Below are 18,287 nucleotides of genomic sequence, written 5' to 3'. Positions count from 1 at the left end.
CACTAGACAAACAACATTAGCCATAAATTGTTTGTTAAACATCATCAAAACAAGAAGGCCAATAGGTTAGTGTAATCAACAAAAATTTGGAGGCTCCTCACCAATCTCATCTACAGGTTACAAAGAGAATTACGCGGTACCTAGGGGAACTCATAATAATGATTTGCTTCATTTTTCATCTAATAATTGTGTTACTGTAGGCTATTCTAATAGAGATTGAAGTGGAGATCATGATGATCATAAGAACATTTCTAGCAATGTTTTCAATTTTGGCCCAACTGTATTTCTTTGTCGTCAAAGAAGCAATGCGTACAGTTTCAACATATGAAGTAGAGTATGTAGCGGCGATGTCAAGCGTTTGTCAAGTAATTTGGTTGAACGTGCTTAGTCAAATTTATGTTTAAATTGACGGCCCTACAACAATCTATATTGATAATAGTCAGTAATTAATTTAACGAAAAATCTAGTTACTCATGGGAGGAGCAAGCATATTCATACATATTACCACTTTCTTCGAGACAGTGTTGGCAATAATTAGATCATGTTGGTTTACTGCAAGTGTAGATCTAGATAAAGTTACAAACATCCTTACAAAATCCTTGAAGTTTAAAGTGTTTGTCAAGTTGAAGCGTATGAGGAGAATGACGATTTTACAGAATTAGAATTTAAGGGAGATGTTAGTTCCTAATTCTAGAAGGTTTTTTATTTTGACATATTTAGAAATTGTTATCTCTAACTAAGTGTTTGGCAGCCTGATAGAAATCAGACCAGCCCAGTTTTATTTTTTAAGAAGACTAGAATTGAACCAGATAGAGAGTTGTTAAATTCTGGCCTAGTTAAGAGGTTGAAAAATAAACTAAAATAAGTTAGGCTAGCTCTGACTTAACTATTCTCAAAAACAAATTATACTAAAATTGAACTAGGTTTGAACCTGGCCCAATTTTAACCAGGTTTGAACTGACTCGGTTTTAATGGTTTACTAAAAAGAACTCTAAGAATTAGCTTTTATCAAGTTACTTATGAGTTTGTATTGATAGTTATTTAGAAGTTGGATAAAGGCTTTATCTCTAGGATATTGTGTTATCACGAAACACTGTGCATAAAAAGGCTATAACGGCAAGAAAGGCTAGAGTATAAGGTTTAGCTGTTTTTGTTTCTCTCTCTCCACATATTATATTCACTAGTATAAAACTGGGCATTAGGAATGGGGTATTAGCGACGTGAACAACCCCGTCGCTAATAACCTGTCGCCAATGTTTGCATTGGCGACGGATTCGACCCTGTTACCAATGTTTTCCCGTCGCCAATGAGAAAACATTGGCAACGGATCGCATCCATCACCAGTGAGTATTGGCGACGGATCGAATTCGTTGCCAATACTCATTGGCGACGGAAAAACATTGGCGACAGAATGCATCCGTCACCAATAAGTATTGGTGATGGATGCGATCTGTCGCTAATACTTATTAGCGATGGATCGAATCCGTCTCCAATACTCATTGGTGACGAATGCGTTTCGTCGCTAATGCTAATGTGCCCATCGTAAAAAAATTAACATTAGTGATTGATTATCCCATTGTTAATGAGTGGCCCCCACAAAAAAATTAAGAATTATTTTAATATTATTCCCTTAAATCTATAATATTTTAAAAGTAGTAAACCAAATTATGTAATTGCTACATCTAGGGATGTAAATGAGTCAAATAATTAACAAATAGTTTGATAAATTGTTCAATAACTATTCAGTCATATTCAATTCGGTAGTTCATTTAACACATTTAAGTTTGCTAACAATTAGAATTTGACCAGATGTATATTCGATTCATTTGTTTATTTGATCACATGCTATTATTTGTATTATTGCATATATGATATCATATTTGTAAGTTTTTGGCTTCATCTTTGATTAGTTTAGAGAAAATGATAAGAAAAGTGAAAATGATGAGAAAATGATAAAAAAATCAAATAATCTTAGATCTTAAATAATCTTAATCAAATAACCATTTATACTTAAGTTTTATATACCGATTTTAAGACTCAAATAATCTTAAATCTATTTCTAATTAAATTTTAATTTAAATATATACACATCATATATATAGTATAAATAAATAGTTTTTATTTATGAATATATACACATCAAGGAGGAAAATCCCCTCATTGCCACACAACACTAAGATCGTTGTTTTGGTTGTGATTTAAAAAGAACAAAGCAAAATATGCGTAACTCAGATATTTATAGAAGGGAGGAGGAGTGGGTGACATAAACTAAGTGGGATGGACATAAACTTTGGAGATTATGAACTTGCATTAAGTTGAGTGGATTAATGTTTGTAGTGTTAGTAGACCAAAAGTTTTTCTGAATTATTCTTCTTCCATTTATCAGTTTTATTTGTTCATTACTTCCGACTGAAATATAGGAACCCAAAAGTCGAAATTTTATAAATTGAATAAGTGTGGAGTGGGGAATTATCAAGCATAAGAATAATAAATATTGAGAAGGGTAAAATAGAAAATCAAAAGTTTTGACATCCATACTCTCTTTTACAAGCAGTACAGTTATAGGTATGGATTGTTAGTCTTGTAGCTGTTTGCTACAATATGTATCACATACGTCTATACCTTGACAAAAAATTTATGGCATTTATCATCCAAAGGAGTTCGAAAGGCAATTGTGAATCTTTTGAACAGGATTTTGATAAGCTCTAGAATAATGCCACACTAATCCCTGTGGCTGTGCTTAGTAGCTCAACTTTGCTTAGTCGTACATCCACCTACTGATTACGCGATGGTAACTAGCTAAACAAATGCACATTTAGCAAATTAATATTGTTAATTAAGTTGGTGGGGTGCGAACTTGCAATTGACTTCAAGAGACGCTCATGTCATCAGTACTTGTATGGCATTATGATATTGGTAGGGTGTTAGAAAATTATCAACCTATTAATGAAAAACTTGCAAAATACAGCTAGAGTGTTAATTTCGATAAATAAGATTCGTGTAGTTGAACGAAATTTTTGATAAAATAGTTTTATTTTCGCTGTTATTACGTAAGAAATTAGGATTAACTAGTGATAAAAAAAAAAACTTTACGTTTGTTTCCACTTTTTCCGACAATCGTTAGGTGACAGTATGGAAAGACCAGGAACCTTCTCGTGTAAGCTGTCCCTTTTTCACTCAAGCCTTAAGGGTAAAAAAGGGCTCAAGGTCTTAATTGTCACCAAGCAATTATTTTTCTCAAAGTTTACCATGATATTTTCCCAAGTAATAAAGGTGGGAAAACTATCTAAGCTGTGTTTGATACGAGGTAAATTGAGATAAAGGAAAAGGAAACAATTAGCAAAATAATATATAAACAGTGACTATCATGAAATTTTCTCTTGGAAGTAATATTGGTGTATTTATCTTATTTGTAGCTTATAAAACTTAGTTAAATAATTTACAAGATTATTTGAAACTTGATTTTAAAAGTATGAACTAACATGATTATTATGCAACTTGGGTAATGTAAATTCTCTTTTATTTTTCATTGAAGCACACAAACAAGAGAGACTATTATTTCTCAACTCCATATTTTATTTACCATTTTCTTCTAAATCATAAGTGAGTAACTAAACAATTGAGATTACTTTCTTTAAGATTTTCTTTTCAACTTTCTCTACAATTTTCTAGCTACCCAAACAAAAAGAATCTAATGTTTATTCTAGAAAACTCTGAGCATATTTGGCTCTAATAAAGCATTTATATATTTGGCTGTAGATTTATTTTCTCTAATAAGGATACTAAAAAAATATTCTCGATGCCAACAGTCGGGATCAAAGACGGTGGAAAATAAGTCGGCGGCAGACCATCGTGATGCACACATCGAACGTGGCCGCCTTTACATGGACCACTTTTGTACTCAACCCTGACCAAAATCCTTCAAGCCCGATATCTGCTGCCATGTGTACCGAAAGCCCAAGATTGAGACAAGTGTGAAGCCTCAATAACTCAGCCCATTGGTTACGTGTCCAGCGAAATGGGCTGGGCCTCCATTTTATAGCATGATACCACAAGATACTATAGAGAAGCAACAGCGCAAATATCAGAATGAATAAGATTCAGAGGACGTCTTCAATAGAGAGAGAACCGCAGACTCTGCTCCTTGATCAGATCAAAGATGCGAGGGTAAGTTTTTTTTTTATTATTTTTTGTATTTGGGTTTGTTTTTATTTGTTGTTTTGAAGTCATCAATGATGATTCAATTTTGTTTTGATTATTGTAGGAGACAGCACTGTATGTAATCAGAAACCACAGCATAGAAGAAGCTATACGCATTTTCACAGAGGTAAGGTACTAATATAATCCACGAGAAAAGGAAAATTTTTATGTTACATTTATACTTAAGGTATTTAATGTTTGCTTAGTCGCATTTTGGTTTTGCTTTCTTTTGAATAAATCTTAATATATTGTTTGATGGCAGGCAGAAGATTAAAATGTATAATTTAGCTTATATTTTTTCTAACAAACAATATTGTTCTCAGGGTTTGCAGCCAGTTCTCAGCGTCAAGAACGGCGACACGAACGTGAACATGAGAATGGATTCGGATGAAGATCGGGTCGGGTTTAATCACGTTCTTGCTGGATTCAGAGACACAGCCACTGCTCCTTTCTAAATTTGAGTCTCCATTATGATCCCTTTTTTCGGAGGATATTTTGTAGGATAAAGTTTTTGTGTAAATACTGTAAGAATTAAAAAACTCTGCTGTGTGTAATGGGTGTTTTAGACAAGATTTTGGGAGGAAGTATTGTTTGTTATTGTTGTACAAATCTATTTTTGGTATCATTTTCTATGAATAACATGTTGATGGGAAAGTATGGAGCGTATTTGATTCAGCGATTTGTCAAAGTACCCACAACATAATTGGTAGTTGTGATGAGAGTCTTAAGAGTTGCAATTTCATAGCCCTATTTTTTTAATTTTTGTTTTTTAATTTTTTTAAGGGGATGGGTTAAGCGCTCTTTTTATGGTGCAAAATGTAGATTTACATCATTCCCTAATTTTTTTCCCTAAAACAGAATTAGATATATTCTGCATCGGAATATATTTTCCATAATAAAATTACTGATATCCAGACGATAAAATTTAAGTTGATGTTTTGCTGCAACTTTATTATCGCAGCTAACAAAACAAACACAGAGAAGCAGGCTGTAATAGGAGTAGCACTTCCAAGGGCTGAGACGGGCCGGCCTCCATTCACAATAGTAAGAGCATTTCCAACCGATCGCCATTTCCCCAAATTGACGAAAATTTTTCCCGTTTTCTTCCTCCAACCGATCACCATTTTTAGCGCTATTTTAAACCGTGCTACAGTATTACGCCAGGAATGGCGTAACACTGCAGATATGAAGTTTTTGTTTTTTTCAAGTTTGTCCTTAAAATTTGTTATAACAAATTAAATATTCCTATCATATCCTATTAAAAGATATGAATGATAAAATGAATATTTTTTTGGTGTAAAATTTAGAGTAATGAGTTAGAGATGGAATAGTAATTTAGTGTAAAAACTATACCAACTTGGTGTAAAAACTATACTATTTTGATTTTTTAGGCTGGAGATGCTCTAATGATATCCGCACGTGCACTCCGCGTGCTCAACCCCCTCCCCCCCACCCACCGGGGCAAAGCCTGCAGCAGCTCTCTTTCTCGGGCGAAGATCTGTGACCAGCTCGGGAAAGAAAATGGTCGCCGTTAGATCCTCGTCTTCTTCATCCTCACACTCTCGCTCTCATCGATCGAGATTTCTATCACCTTCTTCGATCTCGAGATACGTTTTTGTTCTCATCGGATTCTCGATTCTCGTCTTCTTCTTTTCTCAATCTCAGATCTCTGACGTCATCGTCGACAAACCCTTGGTCGCAGGGGAGGAACGGCCTCAAGAGGTAATTCTTCGATCTCTCTCCAAGTCCTAGGGTTTCAAGGAAGCGATTTAGGGCTTTGTAGTTTGGATATTTGGGGAAAATGGTGAATTTGTTTTTCACTTTAACGTCCGTGCAGGAGGCAACCCTCAGTCATGTGTATGTGCGAACGTAATCACATAGGAAAGTAGGGTTTTTTTTTTTCAAATTTTGAAGTGCGACTAAAATTTTTTATGGCACTTTTTATTTTCTATGATTTATAATATCTTCTTGCTGAATTAGCTACTGATGCTACCAAATATAGCCGCTTAGATCCAACTACGGCTAGCGAGACACCAAATATAGCAAGAAGAAGAAGCAGTCGACGTAGGGTGAAATTGGTGTTTTTAATTACGGACAAATTTTCAAAACCAACCCATTTGATAAACTATTCCAAAAAAAAGACCCATTTCAGTTTTATTTACAAAAACCGACCTGGTTTCAGCCTCAGCGCTGAAACCAGGTCGGTTTTTAAAAAAAAGCTTCCGAAATGAGTTTTGTTATGAGAAAAAACTTCACGGGAGTTGAACTCCCGTGAAGTTTCGTAAAGTTTTTTAGAAAAACCGACCTGGTTTCAGCGACAGTGCTGAAACCAGGTCGGTTTCTCTAAATAAATCTGAAACGGGTCGTTTTTTACAATTAGTTTATCAAATAGGTTGGTTTTGAAAATTTGTCCTTTTAATTACCGTTATGTTCATGCAAGATTTGATCTTTAATCACAAGAAAGTGTAGAGAGTCCTGAGACAGAGTAAACTAGGTTTTTATTTTCTGTTTAAAGTTCTATGTTTAGTGTAGTTATTTTTAAAGATTCATTTTTTGTTAAAGATTATTGCTACGCTCGTGATTGATCCTTTTTTTCGCTGAAAAATACGACTGTTTTTCCTTGACGTTGTTATTTTCTATGGTTTTTTGATTTTAACTCCTAACCTTTATCCTGATTTATTTATAAACCTACCCATTTCCAAAACTACTCTTAAAGCCATAATACCTACATTAAATTGTTTTTACCCACATACAGCTTCTTAAACCCAAGTATAACTACTGACACACCAAATATAACAATATAGACAAAATTGTTTTTACCGACATACAGCTTCTTAAACCCAAGTATAACTACTGGCACACCATATATAACAATATAGCAACCGAACAAAAGCTGGTTTTAGAAATAATTTGGTACTCGTATTTTGGGGATTAAGGAAAGAATTGTAATGGGGGGCGGGGGGGGGGTCTGAACATATAGTGGGGTAGAATATTGGGTTTATATACAAAAAGGATTATTTTTGATATGTTCCCCTTAAAATCTTTCTTGAAATAACAAATCTTTTTTGATCAGTTCCTCGATCACTGATTTTTTTTTTTTATTCCTTCAAATCCTGTTACTATTAGTTATTTCAAATTAATCGTCTGCCTGTTATTCCATCTAAGTTGCTAACTCAGATTTGGTTAGTTGTTAATCACACATGGTTAATTGCGTTTCTACCATCAATTAGTCAACCAGACATTATGATTTTAGAGGAGAGAGCCGGTGTAGAATGGGATAAGGGGAAGAAATTGCCATTAGGAAGAAATAGCTGTTGGGATAGGAAGAAAGGGGAATAAAATGGGTTTGGGTTTAAATTGGTTTAAACCGTAAAGAACAGGCTTGAATTTACTATAAGTTAGAGGTTATATCGGGAGCTCCATTGCAAAAATTGGAGTAGAATATTCCTTCCAAATAGGACTAATTTGAAATAACTAATAGGATTTGAGGGACTAACTTCAAAATATTAAAGACTTAAGGAACCAATATAAAAAAACCCCAAACAAATAAACTTGATTTTTTAACATATGAACTAGCTCATCCTCGAGATATGTGTAGTTATGTATACATGTACATGAAAGCACCCTAGAAGGTGGGTGGGTGGGTGGGGGGGGTGTGTGAATAGGGTTTATGCTAATCTAATCCGATTTAATGCCGAATTAAAACTTATTAACAATTTATTCTTGCAATAATGATATACAACTAATTATGAGCAAGAATAAGCAATATAAACAAAGGGCGATATAAACTTAAACTAAAATGCAAATGTGATAGTGTGCAAATAATCAACACAAACACACAAAGATGATCACGGAATTCGGTCCTTCCGACCTACGTCTCCGCTCCCCACTCCCGGAGAGAAATTCACTATCACAATCGAGTTTTCGACGCTCACCCGAAAACGCTTACACCTCACAAGTTCGGTTTTCTACGCTCACCGATAAACGTTTACAACTCACACTTGTAACAACACAAAATACCACCTCAAGTGTTGGCCTCTCATGTGTCACATTCTTCAAGTGTTCGGAATTACCACCTCTCTAGGCTTTACTACCGACCCCACTCCTTTTGGAACCGATCACGTCTCTCACCTCTACGCTCATTTTGGTGTATTTGTGTAATACAATGTGATCTCACAAATGAAAGCTCAAAATACAAATAATTTATTCTCTACAATAGATGAGAACACAATGTAGGCTCACTCAATTACACCACCAACCCAAATTACACAATATATGAAAATACTTAAGCTCAAATGGTTATGTGTGAAAGGTAACAAATAATATAAACTCAATTGAAATCTAGCTTAAGGAAATTATAATCAAACATATAAGTAGCTAGAGATCTAGCTTAAGGAAATTATAATCAAACATATAAGTAGCTAGAGATTGAGTTTAGAAAACTTCTCCAATGAAAACAAGAGTGGAGGGAGCTAGAGATTGAGTTTAGAAAACTTCTCCAATGAAAACAAGAGTGGAGGGATGTAGATTGAAGCCCAAACAAGAATGAATAATCTCCTCTTTCTCTTGTGAAAATTTCTTCACAAAACAAACTTGAAACAAAACTTAAACAAACTTTAAACCCTTGTAAAACTTGATTAAAACTCTTTTTGATTACTCTCAGAAGTTAGAGGGTATGGGGTATATATAGAGGATCATAGAACAAGCACCAAAATCAAGAGAAAAGCAAAGAAAAAGACAAAAAAAGGGAAACCTGAAAATCTGGAAAAACTAGCATTTAGAGTCTGTTGGTCGACTGATGAACAGTATCAATCGACTGAAGACTTCATCGGTCGACTGAAGACTTCATCAGTCGACTGAAGACTTCATCAGTCGACTGAAGACTTCATCAGTCGACTGAAGACTTCATCAGTCGACTGAAGACTTCATCAGTCGACTGAAGACTTCATCAGTCGACTGAAGACTTCATCAGTCGACTGAAGACTTCATCAGTCGACTGAAGAATTCATCAGTCGACTGATAAACTTATCAGTCGACTAATAGTTCATCAGTCGTAAAAATAGAAACTTTTGGTAATTTCAGGCGAGTTCATCAGTCGACTGATAAAATTCATCAGTCGACTGATAACAAGTTATCAGCCTGAAATAAACAGTAAATTTGATTTTTAAACCTCTTTTAAAAATAGAAAATAAATTCTAAAAAATGTAAAACTTTAAAAAATGTTCGTAAACATGAAAATGAACATGTTACAAAAAGAAATTTTCAAATTGCATCTCCCAATTGTGAAATCTCTTCATTTTGCAAAAAAGTCCAAAACATGAAAACTAAACAATTCATGTTTTTGATATTTTGACTTAAACAATATATTGAAAACTTTTGAATGAGTTTATAGACTTAGGAAAAGATGTAAACTAGTGTTATTAAGTCCATAAACTAAGAATACAATATTTCATCGAAAATACACATATTTTGCAATCTTTCAAAATAATAAACATGATAATCAAAACTTGATTTCAATGAAATCATAATAAACACATATAAACATGAATATGTATTTATATACGCGTACTCGATTCATGTATATGTGACTAAACGCATAGTTTCCAAAAACAAAAACGTTAAATATGAAACGTGTATATATGTAAACAAGAATATATGTTTCATAGTTATATATATTTGAAAACTATAAAAACCAAATACTTGTGTGTGTATATATGAGCTTAAAGTACCAACGCACAAAGTTTAAACTTCTAAACTATAAAAACTATACCCAAGCAATCTTGATCTTCGATGTAGCTCATCTTGGTTGCGGATGAAGCTTGATCTTGTATATGACTTGAATTGTATTGCTTCACTCCACTATTTCTGCCAACCTCCATTTGATATGATCGTTATGGCGCAATTCCATCAAACATTCGACTGATTGTGTGTCTAGAATAAATACAAAAACAAACACTAGACAAACAATATTAGTTGTAAATTGTTTGTTAAAACATTATCAAAACAAAAAGGCCAACAATACACACGATTGACAAGCTTGTGTTGTTATTTTCATTTGCAGGAGTTAGCTGATCGCTTATGGGATTCTTCAGCTGGATATGGTTTTCAGCCATGTGTCAAGCCTACCCGTAAATATGAAGGTCTTTGTTTCTGCTTCTTTTTTTCCCAGGCCTCTTTTATTTTTTGATACTGCAATCACATGAATGTTTCAGTTTTCAGTTCTCAAAGATTTTATATTTTATATAATAACACTGTCAGTGAAATGAATGCTTATTCTTTTTTTTCCTGCTAGTTAACAGAAGTTGATTGCATACTTGTTATAAAAATGTAGAATTTTATTTTCATCACTTTATATACGTAGATATCTTTATTATTGAACAAATAATTTGTTGTTATGCCATTGCCTAACATCTTTCCTTTGCATCATCAGCTCCCAAAATTTGGAACCGTTACTTAACTGTTAGAAGTAATGGAGGGCTCAACCAGATGCGCACTGGTGTACGTGTCATTCTCATTTTGGAAATGTTCTTTCTCGTTATGCTTTTGATTAGCTTTTGCCCTTTCTGTTTCAAGGTGCACGTTGCATGTAGTGTTATTGACCCTATCTAATGAGCTACCAGATATGATTTTAAGGATCCAAACCTGAAAATTTGGATTACATTCTGATATGAATATGGAGTCTTATTTCCACCTAATGGCGAGGAGAATAAAAATCTCTCAGAACAATAACCAATAACCATTTCTATTTTCCTTTACCACAACACTTAAAACCTAGGATATGTCTAATTGTTTGTATGGTATATCGAAAAACTTATAGAATGTAAAGGCCAAGAGTCTAAATGAAGTTGTAGAGATCATTCAAGTCTTTTGGTTTCACTAAGGATGTAGATGCGGCAAATGTATAAGTCTAGTTTAGTTGTTTAGTTTTTTGTTAGAGGGTAATATTACTGTAGGATAGTTTGGTTGTGATTTGGAGGAATGATGTACTCAAGCGAAGGCCTAATGTATCTGTGTCCTTGCTTGAAAGATTGGGCTAACGAAATGTTAACTTGCTTATTCTAACAGCTCTTCCTCTATACTCTATTTTCTGTTTCCATGTCCACTCGTCACTGTTGCAGGCCCATTAAGAATCTTAATTTTCATCCACCAGGTCTGAACAAGTGTTTAAACTCGATGCAATCGGCCAATCAGTTGTCGCATCTCAATTCTTAGTGAAACCAATAGACTCAAAGGACCAGGTAGTAACCATAAGTACATCCTCAGTTAAACCAAACAGCATGGACTATTTCTAAGAGCTTTAATTGGCCTATTGGCGCTTAAGCAGAACTACCGGTGTTACAAAGGTTGATAATGCATCCTCCCTACCCTGTGCCAGAAAATAGAGAGAAGATGACAGATGAGCAAAGTGGGAGAAAAAGAAAGATATAAAGAAATGAAGAAAGGCATATAACTCACGTAAGACTTGAAAGATCTATTGCAGCTTACTGAATTTTTTGGTTGAATATGAAGATTATCTTGTACTAAATTTTCTCTTAGCCTTTAAGATGTATCTCACGAAACTCTGGGATGTTTCTGTTACCAAATAGATGAAATTATCTGTAGGTAGGTTCAACTTCAGGCTTAAGAGCTTGAAACATGGTAATCAAGTGCTAAACATGTGTATTATTAGTTGCAGACCCTATTAAAAGAAATAGAACCACCATATTCAGGTTCAATGATTCACGACTTGATTGGTTTCCTTCATTGACACAGGCTTGCAAATTAGGAAAGATGCAGCCATGAGCCGATTGGCTTTTCTTTATTAGATGGGCTCTTGGGGACAATGCATGCTATACTGCTTTATCATTTTTTTGACCTAATTTTACACTCTTTATTGTGTTGTTCTGGAGAGGCTGTACATGTTTAATTTTGTCAAACTTCAGCATCATAACCATTCTCAACATGTAGATACTAGTTTTCTTTCTCTTAGGCACTTACAAAAGGACCCGTCATCCTGTCAAATTCTTGTGAATGTAGATAGTCTTATTCTACTGCATCTTTAGATTCTTTACCTTACATATTTATAATTTGACAGATATGTTGCTTCCTTATGTCTGCAGATATCTGATATGGTTGCTGTAGCTCGCATAATGAATGCTACACTAGTGATTCCTCAGTTAGACAAGCGATCCTTTTGGCAAGACTCAAGGTTTGAAATATGTTTAACAATTGCATGTAATATTGGCAAGTTACGTACATATCGGTTTGAAATATGTTTAACAATTGCATGTAATATTGGCAAGTTACGTACATATCCCTCACTTGTGTTTTCTTTTCTAATGTGGGTTCTAAACAGCACTTTTGCAGACATTTTTGATGAGGCTCATTTTATCAGTGCGCTACAAGGAGATGTGCATATAGTCCGGGAGTTGCCTAAGGAGTTGGAAGCTGCTCCAAGGGCTCGTAAGCATTTTTCTTCCTGGGCCAGCGTGAATTATTATGTGGAAGTAGCTCAGCTTTGGAAGGATTATCAGGTAGCTAACTTCAGAGAGATTTGATGTGCATAAGCTTTTAGTTTTGTTTTGTTCCTTATAGGCTAGAATTTTTACAACCATAAGTTGGTTAGCAACCTATCTGGAGCTGAAATATCCTTGTCTAGTTGCTATTAGTCAACATTTGCATTGTAGGCTGGTAATTGCAAAAGGCATTTCTATTAGGTTCAAAAGGGATTGCGCTCTTAGTTTTATTAATATATTTCACAATTTATATTCAAAGGCACATTTAATAGACTTAAGTTACTGCAACTGTCTTATATTTTTCTAGGATTGCGACTATGGTGGGATGACTTGGGTTTGATTATCAGACTAATCTGATGAAACATCTTAAACACTCATTTCTAATCGGACCAAATCCCACTATAATCGGGATCTAACCATGCAGCAGGTCCCATTGATCCAAGTATCATTATCAGCCATGACACATCTTTTCATGTTCTGTTCCTACAGTCTCATTGGTAGCTTTTTATTAAGTCAAACTCGTATCAACTATCAACTAAGTCTTATGGTTCCCATACTCTGAGATATTATATACGTTATTTGTTTGGTTTGGACTATAATACGAACCTCCTGGGGGCAAAACTTGTAATTTTGTTCTTTGTGTCAGGTAATTCATGTTCCCAAGTCTGATTCAAGACTAGGTAACAACAACCTTCCTATTGATATTCAAAGACTACGATGCCGTGCTCTATACCAGGCACTCCGCTTTTCCCCTCCAATTGAAAGCCTTGGAAAGGTTAGCTTTTGCCACATTGAATGTCTGCTATGCTATTTTGCCAGGGCGAACCAGTTTATGCTACTGCTCTTTAGTAGTGCATTTAAGAGATCCTGGGGTAGGTTCTGAGGCTCCATGATGCTGAAACCACAGAAGCTAGTGGAGCGGCTGAGGTCAAGCGGGCACTACATTGCTCTTCATCTGCGTTATGAGAAGGATATGCTATCCTTCACTGGCTGTACTTATGGTCTTAATGATTCTGAAGCTGAAGAGCTAAAAATTATGAGGTCAGCAGCCATTATTATTGTTTTAAATATTGTGTTCGTTGTATATTTGTGTGCTAAATGCTGGTCTTTATCTGGTTATAGGGAGAACACAAATCATTGGAAATTGAAGAATATAAATTCTACTGAACAGAGAGCTGGTGGAAATTGTCCATTAACTCCAAAGGAGGTTGGGATCTTTCTGCGAGCACTAGGTTATCCTCCATCCACCTGGATCTACATTGCAGCTGGAGAAATATTTGGTGGCGATACTTACCTCTCGGATTTAAGATCTCGTTTTCCAAACTTAGTTTTCAAGGTTCTGTTTATTGGATTGTTAGCTTGATTTGGAACTTCATCAGGTGGATGTCAATTCACTGATTTAAGCCCTATCTTCTTGTAGGATACACTAACAACAAAGGAAGAGCTGGAGAAGTTTGCTAGTCATGCAACACAAGCTGCAGCTTTAGATTATATCATATCAGTTGAAAGTGACGTGTTTATTCCTTCACATACTGGAAACATGGCAAGATCGGTAGAAGGGCATCGCAGGTTTATAGGACATCGAAAAACAATCAATCCTGATAGGTAGGCGGCACTCTTACAACAACAAGCAAAGCTAGTCAGCCTTTTTTTTTTAAATTTATTTTCTTTAGCAAGTTAAGCAGATTTTCAACTTGCACACACGCCTTTGCTAAAATATGTTTATATGTGAGAAACACAATTTCAGCTGATAATTGCACAGCTTATTGAAACCATTATGTCACAACTCCAGTATTATTTCTCGCTGTTTCTTTTGTTCCCGCGAAAGCCAATTATTTTTATATCATAATTGAAAACTCAAAATCCTGTTTCATCTCATTATATTTCTTGGGTCTTTTTCTCCGCATTTATATCCTGTCTGTTAGAAGCACAGAATGTGACATTGGCATACTAAATCTTGAGAAATTCTTTCTGATCATTCAGTAAAACACCTCTTTATTATTGTCATTCATCTGTTTACGCGAGGCAATATTCGGCTTATGGAAACACGGGTGTCCAAGCAACATATAACCCTTGTTGCTGGCAAATGTTGTTGAACCAAATCCTACTTTGATTGGACATTTTTATCTGCTATATATGCTACCATTCTTTGAGGATTGTTGACATTGTTTGATGGCTATATATGTATATGAGTTTTTGATGGGAAGTGCTCGTTTGTTATCCAATCATGGGCATCAACAGTTTTTGCATCACAACTACGGCCAATTTTTTTTACAGGAAAAGATTGGTAGAGCTTTTTGATAAGATAGATAGAGGCGAGCTGGAGGAGGGTCCAAAATTGTCCTCGCTTGTTACTGAATTGCACAAGCACAGGTATTACTTTCCTATGTTTGGGTTGTCGCTCTTTTCTGTGGAAAACTTCTTCAAGCCAATTTCACAGGTGACGATGGAATAATATTCTGTGCACGTTTTTATGTTTGCAGACAAGGAGCTCCAAGAAAAAGGTATGGTTCTCTGCCCGGAGCCAAAGGCAAGGATCGACTTAGGACGGAAGAATCTTTCTATGAGAACCCTTTACCTGAATGCATCTGCCACTCTAAACGCCATTAACAAAAAATGTACATCAATTTAAATCTCGTTCCATAAAGTTTTTAGTAACAATTCTATCCTTTCTAAGTTGAAGGGAAGGGCATTACGTAGATAACCTTTGAATTTCTGGTTAATGTTTCTGGTTATTCATGTATAAAGAATTCTTTTGTTCCGAAAACTGAAAACTTGGCAAAACTACACTCTAGGTCCCTAATGTATTAGCCTAATTTTATTTGGGTCTTTAATGTTTGAAAGTCATCAATGGAGATCCATAACATTTTCTCCGTCATCAAATTAGGTCCTTTTTGAGATTTATTATTATTTATCGCTGATGTGGCAGCTAACTGGTTGTCTATTTTCTCCTTTTTGTCACATAAGCCCCTATATGTTTTAAAAACTATAAATAGCGCCTTGAAAGTTTTTAAAATTTACAAATAGCACCCTATTAGTTTTGGACATCACAATATCCCCCTAAAAATTTTAAAAGCTACAATTGGTCTGTTAAAAATTTTACAACCAACTCTTTGAAAGTTTTTAAAATTACAAATAGCATGCTAAAAGTTACTTGTAATTTTTACAACTTTCACGGGGCTATAAAATTTTTGAATGTTTGTTTGTAAAAATTTGAGGTTAACTTATAGTTTTCAAAACTTCTGAGGTTGTTTGCATATTTTTAGGAGGCTTTTTATAAAATTTTAGGGAATTGTTAATAATTTTCAAAAGTTCTAGGGGGCAATTTAGAAAAGTTTTAGGGGACCCTTGTTTAGATAATATACAAACAGCTATTTAAAGTTATAAAACTATAAATGGAACCCTAATTTTTTTATAAATAGACCCTAAAATTTTTTATAAATAACCCCTAAAGTTCTTTAAAAAGCACAAATAACTTTTGGGGTGTTATTTGTAATTTTTAGTACTTTTAGGGGTTGGTTGTAAAATTTATAGCAGACCACTTGTAGCTTCTTAAATTTTAGGGGGATATTTATGATATTCAAAACTTTTAGGGTGTTATTTGTAATTTTTAAAACTTATAGTGGGTTACACGACAAAAAAGGAGAGTGAATATAGTCCAGTCAGCTGTCACATCAGTAATAGATAAAGGAAGATCTTGTAAAGGACCTAACTTGATGACGGATAAAACGTTATGGATTTCTGTTGATGACTTTCAAACATTAGAGGCCCAAATAAAAATAAAATTTGACTAATACATTAGAGATCTATATTGCAGTTTTGCCCGAATACTTTGTAACTGCCTGAGTTTTTCTCTTGTGGAGTGGGATTGTGAGTTTTTCTCTTGTGGATTGGGATTGTTCTATCGGGGCGTCTATTATCTAATACTATTATAAAAGTGTGTTGCCATGTTAAAACATTTCTTCCAAAAATACCCTTCGAAACACATACATGCATACATCTCTAGCACATCCATACATGCATACATTAAGATATATAAATACTTAATTTTTCATAACCTCCCCATTTATTAGCATCAAATTTTTATTTAACCACCCACTAATAACATTCCCCCACTAAGTCTTGACATTACACACTAATAATGAAAAACGTTATTAATGGGAAAGGGGCAATTGAGGCAGAGCTGAACTCGCCAAAGTATTTTGAAACTGTAGTCCATATATCCCTGCAGGATATAAATGGGTCTTCGTAAGAAAAATAAATAAGAATTGTAAGGTGGTGAGATATAAAGCGAGATTCATAGCTCTAAATTGTTACAAAAGACAAGAAGTGTGAGTGTTTCAATGGTAACATCACTGGTGGAGTACAATCAAATTGAATGAGGAGATGGTAATGGAAGCATCGATGTACAATTTAGAGAGCAGAGAAAAAACCGGTGAAGGCGACAAAGAAGGCGGTCCTGTATTTTATCAAAATCTGCAGCTATTTCAGTCATAAACTAATTGGTTTTCCCCCCTTCCATCTTCGTATATGTTTTTACCTTAGCATGTAAATTGCTTTCCAACTCCTAGGCATGTTTGTAAATATGCTAAATTGTTTGTATAGTTTGGTTGAATCTCTTAATGCATTATGCTTATTCTCGGGATAAAGAAAGATTTGTCCATGACAATGCATTATAAGTGTAATTGCTTTCACTCTATATGTGTAAAGGGTTAATTTTTGTTCTATGGTCACTAAGGTAATACATTGATATTATTGGGTTATAAAGGACAAATAGAAAGTGTAGGAAGATCAATTTAGAAAATGATATAGTTAGTTGGTCCTGAGGATGCTTATAGAAGGGATTACTACTACAATTTTAAGAGTATTATCAATTTTCTGCTATTAATTATTAATTTTCTGCTATTAATCTACTATTTGAGTATAATAGTTAATGTATGATAATTATAATATATATTGATATCACATTAATATATAATATTTATATGAATTATTAAATATGTGCAATTATCAAATATAATATGAGTAAAAAGTTATTTATTTACCAATTCAAATAAATAAATATATAACATAACATTACAGTAACATGAAAAGTCGTCAACTTTTTATTAACCATCCCCCCCTCTCTTCAATAAGAAACCCATTCATGAAGGGTTACCCATTTCTCCATTAACCATCTGTAAATTGCATTATTATAACAAATAGGGAAAATTATACATAATTCCCTCTTCTATATCTTGAGTTGCCATAAATCATCCTCGATATACTAGCACTTAATACCCTTAAAATGCAATTTTAGAGATATAAATTGCAAGTATCAAATATAAATTGGGGGGACTCTAAGAGCTAATAATAAACTAGAGGAGGTTTAATAATTTCTAGAAAGATAATTTCAAAATAACATCTCTCTCTCATGTAAATGTATTTGAGCTTCTTGCTTTACAAGTAGTTTATATTTTATAATAAAAACACATGTAAGCTAATTTTCTATGCAGAGAGTTATTGTTTTCGATAAAAATAACTTATTCATGACCTCCTACAAATATACTCATTTAATCTTTATGCATTAAGTCTCATTTTATTGAATAAATA

The 18,287-nt window shown here is 34.2% G+C and overlaps 2 protein-coding genes across 2 annotated transcripts; both read left to right on the top strand.

Moving 5' to 3' along the window:
• Positions 4,090-4,754, top strand: LOC109829411. Its single transcript, XM_020396537.1, has 3 exons — positions 4,090-4,167; positions 4,265-4,327; positions 4,524-4,754. Exons 1-3 carry the CDS (start codon positions 4,090-4,092, stop codon positions 4,653-4,655), a joined length of 273 nt encoding a protein of 90 aa, XP_020252126.1. The 3' UTR covers positions 4,656-4,754.
• Positions 5,657-15,462, top strand: LOC109830278 (uncharacterized protein At1g04910). Its single transcript, XM_020397494.1, has 11 exons — positions 5,657-5,922; positions 10,262-10,340; positions 10,631-10,698; positions 12,300-12,388; positions 12,536-12,713; positions 13,342-13,470; positions 13,603-13,736; positions 13,818-14,031; positions 14,116-14,300; positions 14,973-15,068; positions 15,179-15,462. Exons 1-11 carry the CDS (start codon positions 5,722-5,724, stop codon positions 15,303-15,305), a joined length of 1,500 nt encoding a protein of 499 aa, XP_020253083.1. The 5' UTR covers positions 5,657-5,721; the 3' UTR covers positions 15,306-15,462.

Source organism: Asparagus officinalis, chromosome 2, assembly GCF_001876935.1.
Source record: "Asparagus officinalis chromosome 2, Aspof.V1, whole genome shotgun sequence".
Lineage (NCBI taxonomy): Eukaryota > Viridiplantae > Streptophyta > Magnoliopsida > Asparagales > Asparagaceae > Asparagus > Asparagus officinalis.
Note: the sequence above shows the minus strand (reverse complement) of the source record. Positions and strands in the feature narration are given on the sequence as shown.

Coding starts and splice junctions, on each gene's coding strand:
- LOC109830278 (XM_020397494.1), top strand. CDS start 5,722: ATGGTCGCCGTTAGATCCTCGTCTTCTTCATCCTCACACTCTCGCTCT. Junction 10,699..12,299: donor TCAACCAGATGCGCACTGGT/GTACGTGTCATT, acceptor TTATGTCTGCAG/ATATCTGATATGGTTGCTGT. Junction 13,737..13,817: donor GAAGAGCTAAAAATTATGAG/GTCAGCAGCCAT, acceptor ATCTGGTTATAG/GGAGAACACAAATCATTGGA.
- LOC109829411 (XM_020396537.1), top strand. CDS start 4,090: ATGAATAAGATTCAGAGGACGTCTTCAATAGAGAGAGAACCGCAGACT. Junction 4,168..4,264: donor ATCAGATCAAAGATGCGAGG/GTAAGTTTTTTT, acceptor TGATTATTGTAG/GAGACAGCACTGTATGTAAT. Junction 4,328..4,523: donor CTATACGCATTTTCACAGAG/GTAAGGTACTAA, acceptor TATTGTTCTCAG/GGTTTGCAGCCAGTTCTCAG.